The following is a 26,733-nucleotide window of genomic DNA, read 5'->3' as shown; positions in this document are numbered from 1 at the left end:
GCCCGAAGGCATCATGGCGGATAGAGACAGCGGCAGCGAGCAGGGCCTCAGCGGCGGCGGGGCGCCGGGCTCGGGCCCTGGCGGCGGCGGGCCCGGCAGTAGTGGCGGCGGCGGGGTGGGCCTCCAGCACGAGACGCAGGAGCTGGCCTCCAAGCGGGTGGACATCCAGAACAAGCGCTTCTACTTGGACGTCAAGCAGAACGCGAAGGGCCGCTTCCTGAAGATCGCGGAGGTGGGTGCGGGAGGCAGCAAGAGCCGGCTGACGCTCTCAATGTCAGTGGCGGTGGAGTTTCGCGATTATCTGGGCGACTTCATCGAGCACTACGCGCAGCTGGGGCCCAGCCAACCGCCGGAGCTGGCGCAGGCCGCGGACGAGCCCCGGCGGGCCCTGAAAAGCGAATTCCTGGTGCGCGAGAACCGCAAGTATTACATGGATTTGAAGGAAAACCAGCGCGGGCGGTTCCTGCGCATCCGCCAGACAGTCAACCGCGGCCCAGGCCTCGGCTCCACACAGGGCCAGACCATTGCCTTGCCAGCGCAAGGGTTGATCGAGTTCCGCGACGCCTTGGCCAAGCTCATCGACGACTACGGCGTGGAGGAGGAGCCGGCTGAGCTGCCCGAGGGCACCTCCTTGACGGTGGATAACAAGCGGTTCTTTTTCGACGTGGGCTCCAACAAGTACGGCGTTTTCATGCGGGTGAGCGAGGTCAAGCCCACCTACCGCAACTCCATCACCGTCCCTTACAAGGTGTGGGCCAAATTCGGACACACTTTCTGCAAGTACTCGGACGAGATGAAGAAGATTCAGGAGAAGCAGAGAGACAAGCGGGCCGCCGCCGCCGCATCCTCCTCCTCCTCCGGCGGAACAGAGCAACAACCAGAGACCGATATCAGCAGCAGCACCGCTATCCCCACTGGCCCGCCCGGAGCCTTGCTGCAGGCGGAGGAGCCAGAGGATGATTGATCTCCATCTATCTTTCCTCCCTCCTCTCCACATCCCTCCTCCCCGTTTGGCTGCCTCCTCCCTGCCCTGCGACACAGAGACACTGGTAATAATGACAACAACACACAGAGAAAGACATTATACTGTAAGGGAGAGAAAGAGAGAGAAAACCAACATCCACAAGCCGAAAATAATGCATACCGTTAAATATACCTGTTATAACTCCAAGGGGAGCACCATCTACCTATCCACCACCAAAACTGACAGCCGAGCAAGCAACTTCTTTCTCTCACCCCATCGCTGGATTGTTCCTTCCACTCTTGCTCATCGTATAAAACAGTAAGCAGCTGCTAAAAACAAACAAACAAAAAAATTACAAAAAAAGTAATAACATTATATAAGATGAACTGTTTCCTACTTGATTAAAAAAATATAAAGAACTGAGTGTTTATTTCCCTAATTAACCAAGAACTTTTGTACACGTTTAAGCTATTATTAAAAAAGTGTTTGCAAAAATGGTCAAGATTAAAATATTGCTGAATTATATTAAAAAAGAGAAAATGTCCTTTTCATGTTGAGCTAACATTTGACTTTAGCACAAAAAAGAGATATTTTAGAACACGTAAAATAATATTTTTAGTTTTTCTTCTCATTTTGTTACCAAATTTCAAAACCTTTCATGGAGGTTATTATAGTATATTTGACACCCTATATACCAGTGATTAGAGATGTGTATATATATATACGAGGGCTAGGCATGCTGTGTGTCTGAGCTTTGTCTAAATGTTATGCAGAAGTCTGTAGAGTTTAAAGGTACGTAGGTTTAATTCATGCAAGGTAAACAATAAGTGCTCTCTTTTATACAATATGCATTGCATCTGGACCTTAAGCATATAAAATGGTCAGTGAAACTTCTGTGAACATAAAGAAAAATATTAAAAAGGCATTTAAATGAAATTTGCTAACTTGTGATTTTTATGGTTTGAACCAAAGTTATTCAAATAGTAAAAAGAGAGAGAGAAATGATCTCCCATATTTTTCTGCACCTGTTTGGTTTACAACTAAGTAGGTATCTTGTCATTGTTGTGTATATGAGATGTAATTGTATTGTTCATAATATATATATTTTTATGAAGTGTACTTAAAGTACTTTAACAAGCAGCGATTTTCAGTATGCCTTTTTTTTTTCAACAACAGGTGGTAAGGATTTTTTGTGTGGCCACTAGCACTATTCTTTTAATTTGTTCAGAGTCTCAGTCAAAATGTCAGCTTATGCTAGTGCTAACTAACCTGTGTAGGCCTGTGGTAGACATCAGTTCAACATGATTATGGTATAATCCTACTGAGCCATGGATTTGAATTTCCTTTAAAAGTAAAAGCCAAGTTGGTGTGTTGTAAAGAAATTTTCATGTAGCTGTGGTGCTAGTTGTTACTGGCTACATACTTTATTCATGTAGTATTGACTCCTCCCCAAGTGTGCAAACCTTCAGTTATAATTATGTACTTTGTGTGATATATATTAAAGCTGTAAAGTATAAAAACAGTCTGTGAGAATACTAACCTTTCTGGAAGTGTTCTCCAACTTGCAATTATTTGTAGTAATATACTTTTACAGATTTTTATTTAAAATGTTTGTGCTTTTAATTGACTAACTACTTGCTGCTGTATAGTAAAATATTAATATATTTTTATCATTAAACTGCTGCATGACTATCATCATTGCAAGTGAAAAACAATAAATGATGCCTTAAAACATAGAAAAATAGTTGGAATTCTGTAGGAAAAATGGACAAAACAAGAATCTTATTGATTCTTGAGTTTCTGAGTGTATTCATTTTCTAAACTACTTTGACAAATTTATCAGTGTGGATTTAACTACTGTATGTAGGAGATTCTACCTGTAGAAACAGAACTGTGTTTTGGTTCTCATTGATTGTAAGAGATTGGGTCTAGGTATGACAATGATCGTTCAAAAGAAATGTATGTTTGGTTAAAAATAATCTCCTTCTTTACAGATGTATTATAAGTTATTAAGGCAAGTCTGTTTCAGTTGTATCCTTTATTTTTAGTTAAATATATTTGCTAATGGTGTCTATATAGCACCAAATGTGCAATAATATTATAGTGATTAGGAATTTTTTTTTAGAATCACTGGAATTTATTACAATTGTTTTCTAAGATGCACTTTTCCATAAGGAAAAAGTAAACTTCCATGGTGCACAATGTTTTTGGCCGCATGTAAAACATTGAGTGTCAGATTTGCTTTGTTTTAATTGGAGCATTTGTAGGCGGTTTCATACTGTATTTGAACTTTGATGTAGAAAGGACTGCATTTTTCATGCTGTAGGTAGTTGAAAAGCTTAAATGTTTTAATTTTTGCTATTTTGTTTGTAAGTTCCACTATTCCTTACAGTGTCTAAAGTTTTAATTCTAGAGATTGGCAGAAGCATTGTTTTTAGCAATAACTTGTTTTGTATGGGGAGAGGGACAGTCTTGTTCCATTTGAATTAAATCAAACTTGTGTAACAGCAAAATACTCAACTTAGTTTTAGAGTGGACATAGACAATAGACCTGTAAAGAGAATTTAAGTGAGTACTTTGCTTCTCAGGGTGTGATCGTACATTATATTTGCCCCATTGTTGCCTGTGACCAGATTTGTATAATATAAATGTATGTTTATCAAAGGCAAAACTAGAATGAAGGTACATAGTGTAGGCAGTTAGTCCTTACCTACCTTTGACCTTCTAAATCTGTTGTCTGATTCCAAGCAATGTTGAAGCTATTTTAGTCAACAAATACACACACACACACACCTTTACGACTTGTGGACTTCAACTCCCAAAATTCCTCAGCCAGCACATGCACTGGCTGAGGAATTCTGGGAGTCCACAAGTCGTAAAGCTGCCAAGGTTGGAGAGCCCTGCCTTATATGATAGAACAAGATGACATGTGAATTTTATAATTCTCCTTTTATTATTAGTCCAATTCCAGCAGAATTTGGTGTCCCAAGTTGAAGAATCTCCCACCACCACCACCTCCGTAGGCACACTAGATACTTTAGGACCTGTTCAATATGCTGTTATTTGAACCATAAATTACCTTGATTTGAATTCATGTTTTTCCAGTTGAGGTGCTCAGTACTTGATAAAGGTATAATAACTCACAATTAAAATAAGCAATAGTGAGAGAATCTTGTTTAAAGGCCAGATGAATAAAAGTAATGGTATATTTGATCATATTTGGTATTTTTAAAAAAAAGTATGTTCAAATGTGCCAAGCATCCAGCTTTTGGAAAACATGCCTTATTTTTCCTGAATATGTTTTCAGTGTCTTGTAGGAAAGATCCACAGTTATGATATTTTATATGAAATGCGAGAAAACTTGAAATCCACTGCAATATAAACATAAGTCTGTTTTTGTTTTATTTTTAAATGAAAGGGGCACTGTCAAGTAACTTTTAAAATATGATCTCCCTTTCAGACTATCACAGCATGGCAATTGTGTTATTTTAATTCCACTTGTTTTTTTTAAGTTGCTCTGTCTGAGAAATTAAATAAATGAGTTAAAATTAGCCACTGTTGATTCATGCCTCTTTATTATTGTATGCTGTAAAATGCCATTTTCAGCCAGAGGGGGAGCTAAAGTAATTAAGAAATATTTACTGTAGAGCAGAAATTCTCTTGAGTGCTAGAAAAAATTAGCAGAGAAGGGCAAAAATGGGAAATGTAACATTTATTAATCTATCAAGAATAAAAGGTGTAAGCAATTTTTGCATGCAGATAATGGAAAACTTATGAAAATGTAAACACAAAAATACTTGACAGTGTCACTTTTTAAAGTATCATTTCAGGGACTGCATCTGATTCTATGTAGCTTTCTTTGAGAAATACTACTGGTATGAAACAGAAACACCCAATCAGTATTTTGTAAAATGTTGTAGAAGCAGAAAAAGAAAACTTATGTGTGCTTATAGTAGGCCAGAAATAACATTTCAAAAGAACATTTTTTACTTTTAAAACATTGTAACACTGCTTTTAACAGCCAAAGCTGTGCAAATTATTGTATATATTGTAGTCACCTAATTAGATGGGATTTCTTCACTAATAAGTACATACAAGTTACCGGTGTATGACTTCATGCTGACCAATAGTAACAAATCAATTTTGAATTGTAGATAACACTTTTGAAAAAAATAATCTTCCTGCAAAGGATGATTAGAATGCTTGAGTCGGATAGTTAAGTTAACAAGATTAAGGATAAACATTAACTTCATAAATTATATATTTTTATATGTCCAGTTTACTTTCACTAATAGGAATGTGTTTCGGTCATCTAAATATGGCTTTAAGAATTTTGAAATTACAACATGTGTCTCTGCCTCACCCCTGACAAATCTGTTTTTTCATCTCGTTCAGGACTTCATTTAACCAACAGTTCCTATATGTTTGGAATGAGTGATGGTTATGTTTTAGTGCCATATTATGTCTCAGAAATCAGAATTAATTTGATTTGGTGTCTTGGTCAGCTATCTATCAGTAAACTAAAAATGGAGTAGTAGTAATATTATATAAGAATAACTGATGATCCCATAATGCACTGTTAATTGTCAAAAAGTTAGTTACAGTGAATTAGAATAATTGTATTGACATTTTAAATGTCTATGGAAATTCTAAATCATCCAGGTCATGGTTGTTCCAAAGGTGCTTTTGCAAAAGGCAACTGGACTTTTTTTTGGGGGGGGGGTGTTGTCATTGAAAATACTGATGCAGATAAACCCCCAAGTTGCTTTGCCAACTTTCAGAGAACAAAGACCCTCAGAATGTTAACAACCAGATGACTGCAGAGAGTACAAATCCTTCCATTCCTCACTAGTCAGTTAGAACTGAAGAATCTTCTTGGATGAGAAGTGAAACACCAAGGAAAAAAAATTCAAGAAAATCTACTTGCCTTTGGGACATTGACATTTCATGTTTAAAATAAAATCTCAGGTATGTTTGATTTCTGACGTATTTTTTGTTTTATAAATTTACAGTAGAATCCTACTTCTCCTGCCCATCTTCCTTCTGGGCATTGTACTTTCTAGTACCAGTGCTTATACTCTGTACAATAACCTTCTCCAATTTGATACCCTCTAGGCACAAATATATGTTAGATTTATAGATTTATAAAATCAAGAATTCCCAGAAATTGTAGATGCAACACATCTGGAGACCATTAAGTTTAAGAAAGCTGCATATATATTGATAACATGTATACTGTACAGGTAGCCGTCGACTTACAAGAGTTCATTTAGTGACCATTCAAAGTTACAACATCACTGAAAAAATGACATGACCATTTTTCATACAACTGTTGTAGCATCCCCACGATCAGAGTTCAGACAGTTGGCAACTGACTCATGATGGTTGCAGTGTCCCAAGGTCATGTGTTCATTGTTTTTGACCTTTTGACAAGCAAAGTCAATGGAAAACTCAGATTCATTTAATAACTCTTACTAACTTAATGCAGTGATCACTTAACTGCGTCAAGAAAGATCGTAAAATGGGGTAAAACTCACTTTAAAAATGTCTTGCTTAGCAACATAAATTTTGGGCTCAATTGTGATCATAAGCCGAGGGCTACCTGTATAACAAGCTTTCTATAAAGATGAATCTTCTAGCTACAGTTCCCTCATGCTTTTCTGGCAATAAGAATCAGGCTTTTCTTTAATCGAGTGGGCAACTCTAAACTAATCAGAAGCATAATTTCTTAATACTGGGAGATGGAAATTTCAAAAAGAAAAGTAAAGTAAAGGTTAATATAGGCTTCAAAGAAAATTAATACCCATGAAAGGCGAATCAAGAAATGCCAAAATATTTGGCCCTGTCCACAAGTTTAATAGTTGCTTTGTTCTGTCCTCTGCTGTTCTCAGCCCCACTTTCCAAGTATGGTAAGTATGATCCCAAGTAATAAAAAGGCTGCTCAGCACATTCTAGGTTAATATGCATAATACTGCAATGTTTTATGAAGTTCTTTGTGCTCTCTGAAGTTGGTTGTTTGCTTGTGGACATCATGTTACCTAGTGGGGTGATGACATGTCTGCAAGCAAACAAACAACCTCAGAAAGCACCAAAAACTCCATAATTCTACCCTGACCTTCATATATTCTATTACATTTCATTATTCATCTATTAAAACATAGAAAATTTTACAATTTTTTGGGTAGATAAATACAGCTAATTGTTTGTGATCTTAGGAAGGACTATATTTACTAAATATTTCTTCCTCTGTTACTTAGTATTGTATATTTAACAGTAAAAATGTTTGATTTATTAAGTCATTGAACAGTATATTTTTGCACAATATTTTATTATGGGCATTCTTAATAGTGTTTGAGTTGTTTCTGGTTAGAGACTGCTAATCTACCAGATCTTTCACCTTGTTCTCAATGTCTTTGTTTTACAAATGTGCGTCTTCAATATATTATCAGATATATAATTGCTTAGCATGATATAAGAATTAGACCACAGTCTGAATTGTTTAAGAAAACTGAGCATAGAAATTCTGGCACTCATGCACTTAAATGTTAGCATAATCTTTTTTTTAAGTCCATGCACTCTTACATCTCAAAAAATTCTTCTCGAAATAAAAAAAAAGATACGCTCAGTTAGATCACTACCTTTTCCTTCCTTTCAGTGCAAGCCTCTGAATTAAATGCCAAATTAAGTTTATTTATGAAACTTAATTCAGTTTGAAAAGAAGCATTCTGTGCAGCATAGAAAACTCCTGTATGAGCAGTGAAAGACTTGTGCTCTTAATGGTCATGAAAATCTGAGTCCACACAACTTGTTAAAAGTGCAGATTGTTTAATCATGATGCATTGAGGATAGCATAAGGATGGAAGTCCAATACAATAAGCAGAAATCAAATAAATCACACTGTAGCATAGCACGCATGAATCATGTACTTGGATCCATGTATTTCCATATTATAAGATTTTTAAAAATGCTGCAATAGCATATTTTTTGCCTCTAAAACAACTTTTCCTATTTAAAAAAAGCTAGAGAAGTTTTTCAAATAAAATCTAGAGAAGTACCATATTTTTCGGAGTATAAGATGCTCCGGAGTTTAAGACGCACCTTAATTTTGGGAAGAAAAGAAAAAGAAAAAAAAATCTGCCTCTACTTACCAGCATCCATGGTATTCAGGTGACAATGGTAACAAGGTCAGCCAATGAATAAGCATAGCAATTAAGTCAGCCAATGAGGGTTATTTGGATTCTGAAATTTGCTGTGTGAGCAAGGAGGAGACAGGAAAGAGCCTGGCTTAGCCGAGAACTGAAAGTGAAACTGGTTGTGTTTTGCTTGTATTTACTGCTACTTTGGAAAACCTGCTTTTGGTAATGTTGTATATTATTATTATTTTGAATCCTGCTGAATCAGTTACTGTGTTTTCTGAATGTGATTGCTGCTGCAAACTGACCAGCCAGGTCAGCTTCAGCACTTATTGCAGCCTGATTCAGCACAGCTGATTGGCAGGTGGCTCAGACTGCTGTAATACCCCCAATCAGCTGTTCCAGGCTGCAGGGATTGCCACAGACCATCGCTGCCTCCATGCCTTGCGTTTTTGGCCTCTGGTGGGGGTGGGGGGTGGGGCTAAATTCGATGTATAAGATGCACCCAAATTTTCATCCTCTTTTTTTGGGGGGAAAGGTGCATATTATACTCCCAAAAATATGGTATTTCAAAATCTGTAAATACTGGGAATTTTCCTGTCATATCTGTTCAGGTATTTTAAATTATAAATAAGCTTAATCCTCTGCATGTATTTTGAGAAATTGAATGAAACTCGCTCTAGTTGTACATAGTCTTGGAGGAAGAATTAAAATCATGTTACCTCTAACTACAGTACTCAATTAAATAGTGAAAAGGCAAAAAAAATTGACACCTATTTTTTCCCAAGGAAGAAAGAATATTGGCAATGGAGGTGATAGCATGAAGCCCCTCAAGTGATTTTAAAAAATTAAATTCTAAGCTTTTAAAACTTGGGAAAAGAACCCTTCTAGAACTTTCATTATAGAAGGCATATATTTCACCTTCTGTGGTAAAAACTTCAGGGCACATTTCTGGAATTCCTATCTTAAAATTCTACTTTGTTCTGATAAAAACCATGAATTTACTGAGCATATTTTGTTTTTTATATGGCCTTATAAAATGAGGTAATGGGATTGAGTTCTGAGTATAGCTATATTTTCCTTCTCAATCCTTTTTCTGGCATCTTAACCAGGGTGAGCTGCTACAGGTTCGCTCAGGTTCAGGAGAACACATAGCTAACATTATGGCTGGTTTGTAAAACCTCCAAATCCCACCCCTTGCTGACCCTGCCCATTCCTCCCCTCCCAGGAATCTCCACACAGCCCATTTTGAGTGTGAGGTAAGTGCAGGGCCCGCGTGGAGGCTTGGAGAGGGGAAAAACGGGCCTCCTGGAAGTTCCGAAAGGCTGGAAATGGGCATGTTTCCGGCTTCCAGAGTGCCTCCAAAGCCAGGGGGAGGAGGTTTTCGCCCTCCCAGAGGCTCGAGGAAAGCCCCTGGAGCCTGGGGAAGGCGAAAATATCCCCCCCCCCCGCCGCCGCCATGGTGCAGGAGGCTGACTAGGCCTCGTCCACCATGGCCATGCCCACCCAGCAACTGGGCAGAGAACCCGTTGCTGAAATTTTTGAAGCCCACCCCTGATCACAACCCTGATTTTTGCAAAAGATTTCTATCTAACGCTGCTAGTTTCCATTTGATTGGTCATTTTATACAGTCATTTGACTACTCTAGTAGTTTACTAGAGTGATCATTTGACATTTCTAGTGGTTTTACCATTGACCATAACTCATATATGGAATCTGCCCTTAGATTGAATGGAAGCTGCACGCTATGTTAAAAATGATTTTAAGGTCTTATTGAATGTTTGGAAAATGAATACATGTTATTCCCATTCTGAAACAAGTGAATCCTCTGAGATTATTTTAGTTCCATGCTCTACTAAAAATTATACTGCTTGTATTTTAAAGTCACGTTTCTTTTTCAAATCCCATGCTTAATAGAAGATTAATGGGTTTAATGTTCTCCAGTTATTTTTTGATCATAGCTACTGATCACTGGCCATTTTAACTGACAGTTATAGAATTTTTGTCCAATATAAACCAAATTATCTACTGCCTGTCAAAAAGAACTTTGTAAATGTCTATATATTTTCATTAAATAAAGCTTGTTTCTGTGAAATTAATTTTTTAAATTAAAGGTACTGTATTGGCTGTCAAAAGTAGAATATTTTGCTTCAAAGTGTTCTTTATTTTCTGGAGAAATTGGTGCTTTGTTAATTCGTTGCTTAGGAAAGGAAATTCTGGCTCAGTGGTTTTATGTGGTAGACTCAAAACAATAATTATATAAAATCAGATTATATATGCAATATTTAGTAGGAATGAATGAAGAAAGATGATAAAAAGCCTCACAGGTATCTGAATATTAGGAATGATGTGATCAAAACTTTTATTAAATATCACATGTCCTGTTCCATTTTTGTGGTTCCCAGAACAATCAATATTATTTTGGTATGTGACATGCATTTTTTATCATCTCTCTCTTGTTTTTACAATAAAAATGCAACACATCCATTTATCCCTAAAATTGGCACATTCAATAACAAGGTGTAGGATTGTACAAACATATTATGCAGAATAACAAAGGTTGTTTCTTACCACTTAAAGGCCTGTCTCACAAATAGTCACATTTCTTTCAAAATGTCTAACTTGAATTTGAATAATTTTCTAATGTTAAACATTTGACACTTTTTTCTCTCACCCTGTTTTGAGGCCATTGTTTTTGTTTTGTCCAGTCTGCCATGTTTTTAGCAATCAAGGACTGGTGCACTGTACTTTAATGTAGTTGCTATTTTATATTGTTCGTCATTCCTTCATTCCTATTGATTTATCTGCTATAGTAAAGAAAGACAGGACACATCTCAGTACTTGTGAGATATCAAAAAGTCATGGCAGCATGATCAAAGCCTCAGCTCTTTTATATAGTACTTTCATAACATCATCTTCACTTTTTAACCTCCTTCCCATATGTGCCAATGGTAGTTCCCTATGACTTCTCAACAACTATGATATATCTATATAGCATTAATATCTTTGTCTTAGATTTTTGCCTGCATGTTTTTATAGGAAAATGATATATAATAGTTTGTATTCTTAACCAGCGCTCCCTGATATTATAATGGGATGGATTGTTGTTTTGAGAGACTACTTACCTACAGTGTAACCATCAAATATATTTCTAAGTATATAAAAATCACAGTTTGGTATAAAAGGGTATACAAAAGAGTTATGGTACTATTCATGGGAAGTAGATAAGAAAAAAAGTTTATAAATATTTATTAATTTGCAGATACTATTTTATCTATGACGTATTATAATTTATTGAATTTACACTGCATTAAGTAAGAATTTTTAGACACGATTTTTTGAACAAGCTGTGGTGATCTGATCTGCATATATTATGATGTCTGGCTACTTGGAATCAAAAAGAAAAAGTGCTTTCACATTGATGCACTCCTTGTATAGGTAGTCCTCAATTTATGACCACAATTAAGTCCATAACTTATGTTGCTAAGTGAGAAATTTGTTAAGTGAGTTTTGCCCCATTTTATAACCTCTTCTCACATTTGTTAAGTGAATCATTGCAGTTGTTAAATTAGTAACATGGTTATTAAGTGAATCTGGCTTCTTCACTGACTTAGCTTGTCAAAAGGTCGCAAAAGATGGTCACATAAGTCCAAGACACTGCAGCCATCATAAATATGAACCAGTTCCCAAGCACCCGGATATAAATAATGTGACCATGGGGATGCTGCAATGATCATAAGTATGAAAAATGGTGATAAGTCACTATTTTCAGTGCTGTTGTAAGTTTGGTCACTAAACTAATTGTTGTAAGTTGAGGACTACCTTGTACATCCTTAAACAAGGCCATTTTAAAAATAATGATTGACAAATAGGATAGTAATATTTGAAATGATACCTTGAAAAGGATACTAATATTAGGAAATAGAAACTTTCAGAATTTCATCAAATTGGAGAAAAGGTCAAAGCAAAATTCTGAAATTTATAATTGATAATCATTTTCTTCTCAAATTTGATCAGCTTTTCTGTGCTAAATTATATATTGAAAGTATATCTAAATACATCCTAAGATATTTTTTTTGAAGCAGACCCATTATGTTTGTATACTTAACCTGTATTACAAGTTTTAGAAGACAATAACTTAGTTATTAACATGCCATTATTTAATATTTTAAGCACTTTTATTGGCATTAGCATTCTGAAGACCGCTGTTGAAGACACTGGAATATATGCCACCCTTAATGAGGATTCTCTTATCCCATTAAAAACGTTATTAGTTTCTTGAATTTTGTTGAATACTTAAAACAGAACTCTAGTTTAATTTCAGGTTAAGTCATATCCCTTAGCTTACTTCTTTGCTTTAATTCAAATAATACCTGTCATCCATTGCTATAAGGAACAGTTAAGTGCTATATAATAAAAATTTAAAAAATAATACATCTGTTTTCAGTTACATATACTGGGATGTTGGCGATACCGGTGCTTTTCTTCTGTACCTCTCCTGTTAGTCTAAAAATGACTATATGTAGATTTCCACTGCTATATTGAAAAGTAGCCCATTCTTTTTTAAAAAAAATTATTGAAATTATACAGAACTATAAAATAAACAAACAAAATAAAATAAAGCAAAAACATACATTCAACCCTAACACCACCAAAAAAGAAAAAAAATAGCATGCGAAAATGAGGGAAAAGTGGTCAATTGGATTTAACATTTAACATGTAGGATCCACCCTAGCTGAAAAAAAGTGCAAATCTCTCTTATTAACCATCTGCTATTATAATTATCACATAGAAAGTCCACAAACTTTCACATAATTATCACATAGAAAGTCCACAAATTTCCAGTCTCTTATATATGTCTATCTCTAATCAAAGCAGTTAATTTCGTCATCTCTAATTCAGTCAATTTCAAAATCCATTCACCAGCATCCCCCCCCCCCCCAGTGTTTGGCAAGTACAATCACTGCAGCCGTCACCATGTGAAGGATAACACCCCAAATTGTTTTTTAATCGACTTGTCCATCATGCCTAAAAGAAAAGCTTCAGGTTTCATTAATATTTGTGTCTTAAATATTTTTTGCATTGTCACTGTCATTGTTTATCCAGGATGTTTTCACATATTTGCAAGACCACCACATATGATAAAATGAACCTGGATTTTAACTACCTTTCTAACATTTATTAGAAATCCCTTTATACATTTTGGCTAGTCTATCTGTGGTCAAGTACCAACAATACATTATTTTATAAAAGTTTTCTTTCAAACTATATTTTTGTCCATACATTTATCTAGCGTTTTACCCATTTTTTTTGCACCTTTTACCATACACTCTTTTACCATACACTCTTGAATACATTCAGCTTCTAGATTCATCCTGAGTAGCATTTTGTATACTTTAGGAATCAAGTGATCATCTCTAGAAAATTAATGTCCAATTCAGATTTAGTTCCTGTGAAAACAAAACTTTTTTTATTAAGTTTAAATCTTTCAAAAATTCTATAATAATTAAACCAATCACAAGCAAATCCTTCATTTACTAGTTGCTCTCTTGTTTTTTCTCTTAAATCCCTCTTTTTCAAATATCGATAAGTCTTGATATGTCATCCATTTACATTCCGAAATCATCTCTGTTCTATATAGTGAGATGATAGCCAAAGTGACACTTTATCAGCTAATCTTCTTTTATACTTCTACCATACATGTGCAATCAATTGCCTAAGAAAATAAATGGTAAAGCCAGGGTTAACTTTTATTTTGTCATATCACAGATAGGCATGCCATCCAGATGTCAAATCAAAAGCTTTGAGATCTAATAGCCTTGATTTTTTTAAAATTAACCAATCTTTTAACCATACCAGACAACAAGCATCACAATATAATCTAAAATCCAGCAAACCCAGACCTCCTCTGTTTTGGAATCTTGTAGCACAGGGATGGGTTCCGGCAGTCACTACTGCCTGTTTGCTCGGGTGCCTGCTGTGGGCGCTTCTCACATGCATACGTGCTTCATGTGCGCTGTGTGCTTATGCAGAATGCAATAAAAACGGCTTTGCACAGGGGCAGAAGTAAAAAACAAGATGATGGCTCCTATGGTGCCGCCCAGAGAACCAGTTCGGGGGTGTGGCAGGCCTGGGTCACTGCTGGTTCCAGTGACCCAGGCTGCCAAACCATTACCGGTTCAGCTAAACTGTGCTGAACCGGTAGGAACCCACCACTGTTGTAGTAGCTTAGATTTAATTATTGTTATTTTATTTTTCCAAATAAATGTAGATACAGTATATCTTTCTGTCACTGTATGATGGAATCTGTAATCAATATCGGAATAGTCTGAAATAGAAGTTACATTTTATATAGTATATTCATTTTAATTACTGAGATTCTTCTCATTAATGACAAATCTAATTTTTGCCACCTATTTAAATTCAATTATTTCTTCTTCCATATTTTACTATAATTATTTTTGTAAAGCTTAGAATTTTCCTCAATAAGAGTCAGCCCCAAATATTGTACCTTTTTCACAACTTAAAAACTAGTTTTAAATTACAATCTCTTCTGATCTTCCACGTTTATGTTCTTAGTATTGTCATTGATTTATTTATTCTTAAACCTGCCATTTCTCCAAACATTTTAATCTTTCTCATAAGACATTCAATGTTTTCTAATGGGTCTTGCACAATCAATACCAAATCGTTGGCAAATACACATAATTGGTAATTATGTGTGTTAATTTGTAGTCCTTTGTTCTGTTATCCTGTCTAATATCTTCATTTAATAGTTCCAACACTAGAATAAATAATAAAGGGGATAAAGGATACCCCATCGTTTTTTTTAAACAAATTTTTTTTGGTTTTTTTTTTTTAAAATAAACAAGGAAAGGGGTAGTGGAATAAGTTACAAATTTTGGCAGTTACAGTATGCAGGAGGTGGTCCCTCCCCCCGTACTCATAGATTTCATTTATTAATACATTAGATTATTACAAATCGATGGTATTTTGTCAGCATATAAACTTTTATCTTCAAATAATTTCAATCACTTTACATCAAACAGATTTTCTTGTTCATTTTTGTGATCTGAGTTTTCTCGATGTTGCCCCTTCTCCCCCCGCCAGCAGAACTCTGGCCCCTCCCGTGTCTTGTGTATCTGGTGTAGTATCATCAGGCTTATCTAGGAGGGCTCTATTTTTTTCCATAAAGGCCTGAGCCTCTATGGTTGTATTAATTCTGACTCTTGTGTCCTCCCAGAAAATTAGCATACCTTCAGGCATCAGCCATCTGAACCACACCCCTTTCTGGTATAATTTCTTCGCTAGTAGCGAATAGTTTTTTCTTCTCTCTCTCACTTTCTTAGGGATCTGTTTCAGAATGGCTATTTCTCTATCCTGGTATTTTAGTGCTTGCCCCCTTTGGGCACTCAGAATCTCATCTCTTGTAGTCTTTCTAAGGAATTTAATGTGTACCTCCCTTGGAACATTATGTGTTCTAGCGTATGCTGAATTCACTCTATAAACCAGGTCCATGTCCCACCCCATCTGTTGTTTATCTTTTTTAATGTATTCAGCCAAAAGGTTTGTCATAATGTCCCTTAAATCTTCATCATCTGCCTCAATCACATTTTGAAACCTAAGGAAAAAGGACATTCTTTCAATTTCCATTTTTATCTGGTGGTTCTCTAGCTCTTGGTTCCCTTTCTGCACCCCCCCACCTCCCCTCTCATCTCAGCCGTCTCCTCCTCCAAAAGATCCAGTCTCTGTGAATTATTAATCGCCTGGTCTTGGTTCTCTCTAAGCTGCTCATTCATCTCCTTGAATTGATTTTTTAAATCCTCCTGTCCCTTTAAAATCTGTTGAAACATCTGCTGAAAGTCCACCTCAGAAGGCTTGGGTTGAAGCAGGGAGGTTAAAGTCTGTTACCGCTGGGGCTGGACGCTGAAGATGTCGGGGTGGAGACTGCAAAGCCCGGCTTCCCCGGGGGTGGTCTTTTGGGTGGCATTATAGTGAGCAAAGAGATAACAATGTCAATACAGAGAGGAAACAATTAGGGAGGAAAACCGCCAAGGAGGTTACGAGGCAGAGAGTCCAAGCAGATAGGAACCTTTTCTATATTCAGCTCCTGGCAATAAAGTAATAAAGTCCTTTGTTCCAAGCCCAGAGTCCAATGTAACAAGAGATTTGTCTGAGTGCCATGGAGACAAAGACAAGATGCCTGAAGCTTCTATGGGTGGAGTCACGTTTCAGTGTCTATGAAGACGATGGAAGTGTGCCATCTTGCCCTGCCAGCTCCGGGATCAGAAGGCAAAAACCAAAAGTTTTCAAAATTTTCAGATCATCACCTCATTTACACAATTGCAGTCCAAAATCTGCCTTTGCTATGAGCGTGATTTCGTTGCATGGCTCCCCCCCTCCTCCTCTGGGGGCAGAGAGCAAAACCGTTTAAAGCCGCTTGTCCAAGGGGGGAAAAATCCCCCTCCCTCCAGTCACGCTTCTCCAGAATAAGTTGAAAGTCAGTTTTAAAAAGCTGGCAGTTTTTTTTTTTCCTTTCAGCCAAGTAAGGGAACGGGGGAAAGTTTCCACCTCACCACACAGCAGCTGCGTCCTTCAAATCTTGCTTTCTTCCAGCTGCCTCATCGTGAAGACGCCGCGGCGTCTCCCCTCTTGCCTCCCGGTACCTAGGGCGATGCGGGGAGCCCCGGCCACCGCTGACTCGGGGTCCCCCGCTACGCCACCCCCTCGTCAGGAGCCCCTCCAGGGCGTCCTGTGCCCCCCGGATCGGTGGGAAGCCCACCAGGAGTGCACGGGGCGAGCAGAACCTGCCCGTCGTGAACTGCAGCCGGAACCAGAAGCAAAGGACACCCCATCTTGTTCCCTTCTGGATTTCAACTGGTTTTATAAAGTCTCCATTCACCACACTTCTAGCTTTCTGGAGTGTACAACAGAGGTGGGTTGCTCCCGGTTTTACTACCGGTTCGCTTCACGTATGCACAGAACAATTTACAGTGAACTGAGCATGCGTGCATACTACTAAACATCATGCCTGCAACAGCAGCGATGATCAGGGAACTGGTTTGGGGGCATAGCCAGCATGGTTCGCTGCCAGTTCTGCAACCTAGGCCTAAATACCACTATCAGTTCGGCCAAACCAGGCCAAACTGGGAGCAGTATGTGTATAGATGGATTTAAGATCCTGTATAAAGCCCAATCCAAAATCCATCTTTTCCACTATTTTAAACATAAAGGCCCAGTTTAAATTGTCAAAAGCTTTTTTCTGCGTTCAGAAATATTAATGCAATCTTTTTGTCACTACATTGTTGTACTTATTCAATTATATTCAAAATTACTCTTACATTATCTTTTAGTTGTGTTTTAGGTAAGAAGTCACACTGCTCTTTATGTATATAATGCTAGATGTAAAAAGTTCCTAGTCATTATTAAAGAGAGAGATTGGCCTATAGTTGTTCACAGAAGTTAAATCCAATCCTTCTTTGGGTATTAAAGAAATGTAGGCATCCTTCCAAAAGTCTGATATAGGGTTCCCTTTTAAAATAGAATTCATTATCATTGGAAGAAATAATTGATCTTCAAAAATTTTATAGAATCTGCTCTATAGACCATCTGGTCCTGGAACTTTGTCTTTTTTAGCTCTTTTAATTGCTTCTATTATTTTGAAAGTTGTTATTGAACTGTTCAAAATTTGCTTGTAGTTTTCCTGTAGTTTAGGAAGATTTTTAGTTGTATTTCAGTTGTATTAGTTTAGAGTATCCTCCATTGTATCTAAAGAGCTATATTGATCTTTATATAGATTAGTGTAATAATTCAAAAAAAGTATTTGAATTTTTGGTTATCCATGTAAGTCTTATTCCCCTCTTGAAGCTTGGTTATCATCTTTTTTCTGTTTGTTTCTTACTTTGTATGCCAAACCATCTCTCTAATTTATTTGCATGTTCAAAAAAGTATTGCTTCGTACATTTAAGTTTATTTTCAATATCTGAAAACAGTCAACGAAGAAATTTGTTGTTCCAATATTTTTAGTTAATTAAGTATGTTGGAATCTTCTGGTGAGTTCTCTCCTTCAATTTAATTTCTTGTAACACATTTTGGATTTGTTCATCCATCTCTTAATTGGTGTATTGTATTGTATAAAATATCCTTGTATCACAGTCGTACAAGCAACACATACTGTTATAGGAAGGTGCATTGGATAACTAATTAACTAAATAAGTAAATTTACACAGGCTTCTTCTCCAGCTTGCTTTGAGCTATATGTCCCTTCTTTTGTACCTATTGTCTTTGTCCCTGCATTCTTAGACAGAAAAGTAAACACTTAATTTATTCTCTCTCTCTCTCTCTCTCTCTCTCTCTCTCTCTCTCTCTCTCTCTCTCTCTCTCTCCTCCCTCCCTCCCTCCCTCCCTCCCTCCCTCCCTCTCTCTCTCTCTCTCTCTCTTACTCTGTGTATGTGTGTATGTGTATAGTGTCCATGACAAATAGAACTGATGAGGTCTTTTAACTGTAATCTCCAGAAAACGTGAACTGGCAAACTCTATTAAATATGGAAAAAATTATTGCATGCTGATGGGAAAAGCATCATCTGAATAATACTGCAAAAATGAATAAAGGATGCCACATTCTTAAGAAAAGTCATAGGTTACCATTTACTAATTGCATTTAGCAAAGCTATTATGTTGGCAAATGAAAACTGAAAAAAAATTGCATACAGATTTTGAAAATGTTACCATATGGTTCCTGTTGTGATCCCTTTCCTTTTCTCCTAAATAACTGTATAAATTGTTTAAACTTTTAATATGTTTCTGTTCTGATCCAATGTTTCTCATTTTCACATTCACTTTGTGCTTCATGATCTTCAAGAAACGGAAGATTATATGAAGAAATCACACATTTAATATATTTATTTCTTGGTTGAATGGGTATATTCCAAACCTCCTTTTTCAGTTGATGCAGAAGATGGAAGAATCCAAGACAAGTAAAAAGCAAGAGGAATTAGTATATATGCTATGCAGGAGCATAGTGCAAGTTCTCGTGGTACAAGCTTGCAGATTGTATTCCTGTGCCATTCATGGATATAGTCTATATTTTGCAATGTTTCTAAGTGCTTTTCAGAAATTATGTGCTATGTATTGATTGCATAGCCATATACAATTGAAATGCTAACAGGAGCAACACATTATTTTGAATTCGGTTTTTAAAATATGTGCTGCAGTATGATTTGGGTACAATAATATTGTCTACTTTTCTGAATGAATATCTGTTTTACAAATGTTTTCAATGTTTTATTTTACCTTGTGGAGATGCAAAAATAAGTTTAAGGCAAAACCTCCAAGCTTTACATTTGTAAGCTTAGAGTTTACAGATCCATTATAGGGTCAGATCTGCCCCATTTTTGTCTGTATTTTTTTCATTTGCACCTTGTTGCATGAATTGTTTTTTGAATATGATATGCTGCTTTTCATTATTTTGACAAATAGGTTATTGAATAGAAGATAAGTATATATAATTTTAACATAATTGAATTTGAAGATGAGCTTTAAAGAGGGGTGACTGATTCCAATCTTGTCTCCTTCCTATTTTTTCCCGTTATTTACCAAAGCTGGATCCACCTTTGGCTTATTCCATGTCCTGGACAATTGTGGAAATGTGTCACACCCTTTTTCTACCATAGCTGAATTCACAAGCAACCACTTGTCAATAATCAATATACTACATTGTTGTCGCCCCTTTCTCACATCATTGCACAAAAAGGGGCCTCATTGGTCCCATCATAGTATTATAGCTAAAGACATTGCACTGTACATTTTTTCATAAGAATAATTAAACGAATAATAATTACCTGATGTTCCCAGATCTACCAGAAATACATATACCTAGAGTGAAGAAGAAAATTAAAGGTATGCTTAAAGTTAAAATGAGGATTCCATTTTCTGAACAGATAAATATCTTTGCCCAATCTCAATTAAATCTCTGAATTTATATTCTTCAAAAAAATCATTAAGAAGCAACTTAGCCTCATGGTTTGTAAGTTTTGATAATTCTTTAGTGTTTTGCTACAAAGGAAAAATTAAAGGTGTATGACATTGGAAATGGAATTTCTCCAAAAGCTGGCTATTAATAATAAAAGAAATTCTCCCTAAGTGGGCCGTGTATCATGATTGACTTACTTTCTACATTAAGGGAAAATCACTCTTCATACATGGACTGTTTTTTCCTTCACATAAAATATATTTTCATAATTCTAATATGATCTTTGAATTTTGCATAGAAAGAAAAGCTTATTTTAAATGTTGCTCAGCATAAGCAGGAAATATGTCAAAATATTTTGAAAAGGAAAGTGCTTATACTATTGAATAAAGTTTGTTTGTTTGTATTTTAGTAGCGTGAGGCTTCTGGTTTGGGACAGTAAAAGAGACCCAGGCACTATACTTTGTTGAGATTCCCCATATACCATATTCTGTTTGACTCACACACACATTCTCTCTCAGTTTTAAAAATAATAATACACAAAATAGTTAAAATGCAGTAGTCTGTAGAAACTGGGGAATACACTGACAATTTTTCCATATAAACCAATATTTACCAGTAATCTTGTGTTTCTATTTTTGTTTTTGTTTTTTGGCAGACTTTTACCAGTAAATATCGGTTTATTCCTGAAACCAGAAGCCCTAAACATATCTTTGTTTATAAGGTCAGTCTTCATTTCCTGTTTCTGTCCTTCCCCACTTATTTACAAACTCTGTTGTTTTTCAGGTTATGGAAAGTATGGAGTATTCTTTTTGTTTTCCTGCTTGCCACCATTTTTTAAAAAATTGAACTTTCTAAGACGTGCAGACTAGCATTTTGGGCATTCTTTTCATCTTAGAAAATTTTATATATATATTGCTAATAATTATACTGAGTCCAGAGGAACATTCAACTTAAATGTTCTTTATTTTAATATATAAAATTGCAGAGTGAATTAGTCACCCATTTAACAAAATTCTTAGATGGGCATTGACTACTTATATGTTAAACATTATATCATTCCCAAAAGTGTTAACATGTAGTAATGAAGCACTGAGTTTAAAATCAGATTGTGCTTTAAGTGAATTTTGAAATAGATTTCTACAGAATCATATAAATAAAAGTGGGATTGGACTCCAATAAAATTGTTGCCAATTTACAGTGAGAGTAGCCAAAACGGAATGACATTGAATTTATTGAATTTAATATATTGAATATATTGCAATATTTTCTGAACATTTGAAATGTTGGTGATACATTATTATAGTATACTTAACTGAAATTACCTGCCAGCATCCTTCTTTCATTAACTATTGCTTTTAAAGAACATGTATCACTATCAAGCCATACTTTTTAATTTACAAATCAAGTAGTGTCTATCAGTGGAGCACTGGTAACTTCAACAAAACCCTCATGTGCTTCTTGTCATCTGCTTCTGATATCTGAATGCCTGCGGTCCCATGGATGTATTGGGAATCTCACATATTGGCGATTGGGTTTAGGATTCCGTGTTCCTCTGCATAAGGCTTTTTATGATTTCAAGCATTACACTAAATGGGTGGAACTATGTAGGCTGTCATGCTATGGGAATGTTGGGATGGCTGTAGAGTTGTATAGCATTTATTACATTTGTTTATATCACAATTCTTCCTTTTAAAAAAATCCCTTTCATTCTTGAATTTTCACAGTTTCTTGTCCCAATTGAAAACTAACTTTCCTCCCCTTTTGCAGCTTTCTTTTTGTGATTATGATTGTGCAATATTATTGGCCACAACTTTAATCTGAGCAATTGACACTGGTCCATCTTCAAATCATTCAGAAGACTTGAAGAGAACTCCTCTTTCTTCTTTGGAATTCAAATGTATATGTTTCATCTTAAAATATTATTTAAAAGTCAAACATCTTCAGTACCTATACATTAGTGTGAAATTCAAAAAGTTCCTAAAATACTATATTATGAGCCTTACCTATATAGATAATTCCTTTCAAGATTTCAAATTGAAAGAAGATGTCATTAATTTAGCATATCAGCCGTGTTTTTTTAGTGTCAATATTGTAATTTTGTAATATTGTCAATATTTAATCAAATTGTTGCACAGATACCAATTACATTTTGTTCAAATGTGCTTTACTTTTCCATATTATATTTCTGTCAGTATTCGGATTTCTTAATTAGAAAGATACAGATAATTCTGTGTACAAACGTTTCCACGATACTAAGCATCTCTATAGAGATACAGAGATATATAGATACATACATACAACTGGAATTCTAAGCCGGATATTGTTAAATCTTTGTGGATTTATATCTTTACTGAGTGCCTGTTAACAAGGTACCATATTTTTCAGAGTATAAGATGCACCAGAGTATAAGATGCACCAAGGTTTTGAAGAGGCAAATAAAAAAAAGTAGGTAGGTAGATAGAGGGATAGAGAGGGAGAGAAAGAGAGAAATACAGTAAGTAGGTAGGGAGAGAGAGATAGTAGTTAGGTAGGTAGGTAGATAAAGGGATAGAGAGAGAGGGAGAAATAGAGAGAGATAGAGAGAAAGAGAAATACAGTAGGTAGGGGGAGAGAAAGAGTGTAGGTAGGTAGGTAGAGAGGTAGAGGGATAGAGAGAAATAAAAAGAGAAATACAGTAGATAGGTACGGGGGAGAGAGAGAGGTAGGTTGGTAGGTAGAGGGATAAAGAGAGAGAAAGAGAAATACAGTAGGTAGGGAGAGAGAGAGAAATAGAAATAGCGAGAGAAATATAGTAGGTAGGAAGAGAGAGAGTAGGTAGTTTGGTAGGTAGTGGGGGAGAGAGAAATACAGTAGATAGGTAGGGAGAAAGAAAGTAGGTAGGTAGGTAGGTAGGTAGGTAGATGGGGGGGGAGAGAGAAATACAGTAGGTAGGTAGGTAGGGAGAAAGAGAGAGTAGGTAGGTAGGTAGGTAGATGTTTCCAGGTGTATTTATCCATGTGCTGGAAAAGGAAATAGCTGACAATCTGGAGCACCTAAGACTTTTTTTCTGCTGGCACAGCACTTGATCAATGTAATTCTCATCAACCAGTTAAAGAGCTTTCCAAAAGGAAGCAAAAAACCTTTTTGCACTCTGGAAACCTCCCCAAAACGGCCCATTTGTTTCGTGAAAACGGGCCCGTGTTTTTTCAAATAAAAGGCATAAATAGCCTTGGGGGGCCTTGCAGAGTGCTCCTGGGGGGTGGGGTGGGGGGCAAAAACGAGCAAAACCCAACCCATTTCCCACAAAAACGGGCCCATTTTTTGTCAAACAAATTGCATGCATAGCCTTATGGAGGCTTATAGAGTGCTGCTGTGGGCTGGGGGGGGGGGCAAAAAAGGCCCATTATTTGCTCATTTCTGCCCTCCCCAGCCCCCAGGAGCTCTCTGAAAAACTTTGTAAGGGTATGCACAGCCATTTTGGTGAATGGGCGGGGCTTCAGGAGGCAAAAAAAGTGCTGTATTCGATGTATAAGACGCACTCAGATTTTCAGCCTCTTTTTTGAGGAAAAAAAGTGCGTCTTATACTCCGAAAAATACAGTAATCTGAAATTTTGAATTACACAATGATCAGGCTCACAATGCCAGACTAAAGTTTCAAATACTGATTTGATAGGCTACGACAATATATGGCAGCACTCAAACAAGACCTTTTCTAGCTAATTTGCTCTTGTTACTTTCAAATGTTGAAGCAAGCCAGGATTTACCAATTTTTCACTGCAAGCAAAGCAGAAACTAAGCCTTCAAATGAGTCAATATTCATAAATCAACCTTAGCCCCTTAAAGGTGGCATCTAATCCTTAGTTGTTAGAAATATTTAATTATAGTCATAAAAATCTATTAATAAATTCCTGTTCCTATTTTTTTCTCATTCTCCCAATCAGAAGGAGGAAGCAAAAGTGATTTTGCTACGTGTACCCAATAAAATGCTAAGTTAAGAGGGTTTATTTTGCCATATGAAGGTTTTTTACTCCTTTATGTGAAAATCTGGCCAATGACACAGCAGGGTTTATAAATATTTTTGAATAGATGCCATCAGAAAGATAGTAAAAACTGAAAGACACTTCCAAATTTAACAGAATAAAAATGGAATAGTTTAAAAGTAAATCATTTTGAATTGGTTTTAAAATTCTTCGGGACTGAGATCTTCCCAATTTTCTGCCCTATTGAATTCTTAATTTAGAATGAATTTGGCTCAAATGTAGGACTTGTCCCAAGGCTTTAGCACCTTGTACACAGTTTAAACATTTCCAAACTGTTTTCTAGGTAAGAAGAATAATGGGAACTACTCTGGAAATCAATGCTTGTTCTGAAAATCTTTTCTTCTCAAGATGAGGTACCTGCACAAATAATCCAGGAAGTTCAGAATGTTATTGTCTCTTGAGAAATAATGACTGCTGGATGACTTTTTGTTATCTGACCGTAGGGGTACTGTTAAAATTTATAACCACTTTTAAAATAAAGGGATTTCCCTTTTCTCACAATCGTGTACATCATTGTATTTGAATGGAAAGATTTGACAGGGCAAAGAAATACCTTTCCTTTCTTAATATAGAATGTTTTGCACATGTCAATTTTCGGTAAAGTTCAGAATAATGTCTCTCTTGTCTGCATATTTTTGCTAGTTAATATTTATTAGATGTGCCAAGCTCCATTGGATATATTTTTCTGTAACTTCTGAAATTATTAAATAACTATATATTGTATGAGTGCACATATTAGAACACTGGAATGTTGACCTAAGCATTTTTATGTAAATAATTACTATTCTTCAGTTGCAGAATAAAGCCTAGATATCATCTCATAACTGTTGTATTTTGCCCTAATGGGAAATGTTCAGACATTCTGTGATGTATGTACTTGTGCCACTGTTTATGTGTAACTACTAATTATAAATTGTAAACACGCTTGTTTCGTTGTTCAGCATAGTATTTCTCTTGTTGAAAATATTTTCAGTTAAATGTGAAAAGAAATTTGTTTATTTTTTAAAGATTGTCTTGCAAGATCTGTTTTCTCTACTTTTTTCCTTAAAAATAGTAGGGTAAAGATTGGAGTTTTGTCTAGTTTTTCACTTGATAGACCAAAGTTACTATTGACACTGTCTTGCAATGCTGATCAAATGTATATCTTTTTGCACTTTAAATGAATAAGAAATGAGGAAAATCAAAGCGTCAATTGTACATACATTCACTGTACAGTGAATGTATACCATTAGTTAATCTGTTTTTAAACAGAATATTTTCCTTTGTGGGAAGGGGAATACTCAAGCAATGTATTTGCTAGTCGATATAAAGTGTTTACATGTAATTACTTAATAAATTATTTGATTTAAGATGGATCTTTCTGGTGATTTTTAAATGATAATGATAATATCTGGTTTTTGTCAGGGTATAAGTGTTTAAAAATTGTATGAAATAATCAATTTCAATATATTCATTTGATTAAAATTCTGAGGAAGGCAAAAGTCCGGCACTTGGGGCTGCACACAGAGAACTTTGCTTCACTGTGTATTAGAGACCATATAGCCTCAAAAATTACTCTGCTTCTTGTCGCCTTTTCTTCTGCTGGAATATGCATATTTTACACTGTTGTGACAGTTGTTCAGGATAGCCAACTAACTGATTTAGTGCCCTTTACTGCAGTAAATGTGTGGGCAGTTTTGTGGGTGAACCTGCTTAAGCAACTTATGATATTTTATTATGATACTATGCTATACCAGAGACAAGATCCCAAATGTTAAAATAGAACGCAAAAGTAAAGCTGTTGTTCACTTCCTTGGTTCTATAAGATTGGGCTTTTTACATTTCCTTAAAAGGATTAACAAATATATCTTTGAATGTAGTTGGTCTGTGTTCTTTTTGTTCTTCCATAAATAAATTATATTCAGCAATAAAATGTAGACAAAATTAGAAATAATCTATAGCATAACTTTCCACCACATGTATTAACTTTGCTTGGAAGAGCAGCCCTAAGTAGGCAGAAGTAGAAACACTGCATCTCTATACATAATTTTCCAAGTTCTGATAATTATGCCTATGTTCAGTATGTAGGTCCAGTTAGCAGCGGGGGGATATCTCATTCAGTGATAAACTCAAAATTATAGATTAATAGATTTTATCGAACTAAAACCAAATCTTATGCGACCGTCTCTATATGAGCCATCATGATGCAGTGGTTAAAATGCAGTATTGCAGGTTAACTCTGCTTACACTGCCAGGAGTTTGATTCCTTCAATCCTGACCAGTTCAAGGTTGACTCAGTCTTCCATCCTTCTGAGGTTGGTGAATGAGGACCCAGATTGTTGGGGGAATAGGCTGACTCTGTACACCACTTAGAGAGGGCTGTAAAGCACTGTGAAGCAGTATATAAATCTAAGTGCTATTGCTATTGGTATCTTGAGTGAACATATGCAAATACGTCAACCATTGGCTCTATCCTTATAGCTAACGATAAGGATTCTGGATTTTCTCTTACCTTACTTTGACAGATATTATAACACATGAATTTATTAATAGATTCTCATGAGAATAGAATTCAATTCCATCTTGTATTGGGTATACTTTAGGTTAACCAATCAACTGATTGGTAAGAAAAGTATGCTGAAGTCTCCAGAGTTCTATACAATAAAG

The 26,733-nt window shown here is 36.1% G+C and overlaps 1 protein-coding gene across 2 annotated transcripts; it reads left to right on the top strand.

Moving 5' to 3' along the window:
- Nucleotides 1-13: 13 nt before the first annotated feature.
- Nucleotides 14-25,440, top strand: PURA (purine rich element binding protein A; the record flags this gene model as incomplete). 2 transcript variants are annotated; one of them, XM_081952272.1, is made up of 4 exons in its annotated part: nt 14-1,282; nt 20,724-20,789; nt 21,836-21,965; nt 24,371-25,440. In XM_081952272.1, one exon carries the CDS (start codon nt 14-16, stop codon nt 962-964), a length of 951 nt encoding a protein of 316 aa, XP_081808398.1. In that variant the 3' UTR covers nt 965-1,282; nt 20,724-20,789; nt 21,836-21,965; nt 24,371-25,440. The 2 variants fall into 2 exon arrangements, with proteins under 2 accessions (XP_081808398.1, XP_081808397.1); XM_081952271.1 differs by lacking the exon at nt 21,836-21,965.
- Nucleotides 25,441-26,733: the final 1,293 nt, after the last annotated feature.

This window comes from Natrix helvetica (assembly GCF_964273705.1).
Source record: "Natrix helvetica genome assembly, chromosome: 4".
Lineage (NCBI taxonomy): Eukaryota > Metazoa > Chordata > Lepidosauria > Squamata > Natricidae > Natrix > Natrix helvetica.
Note: the sequence above shows the minus strand (reverse complement) of the source record. Positions and strands in the feature narration are given on the sequence as shown.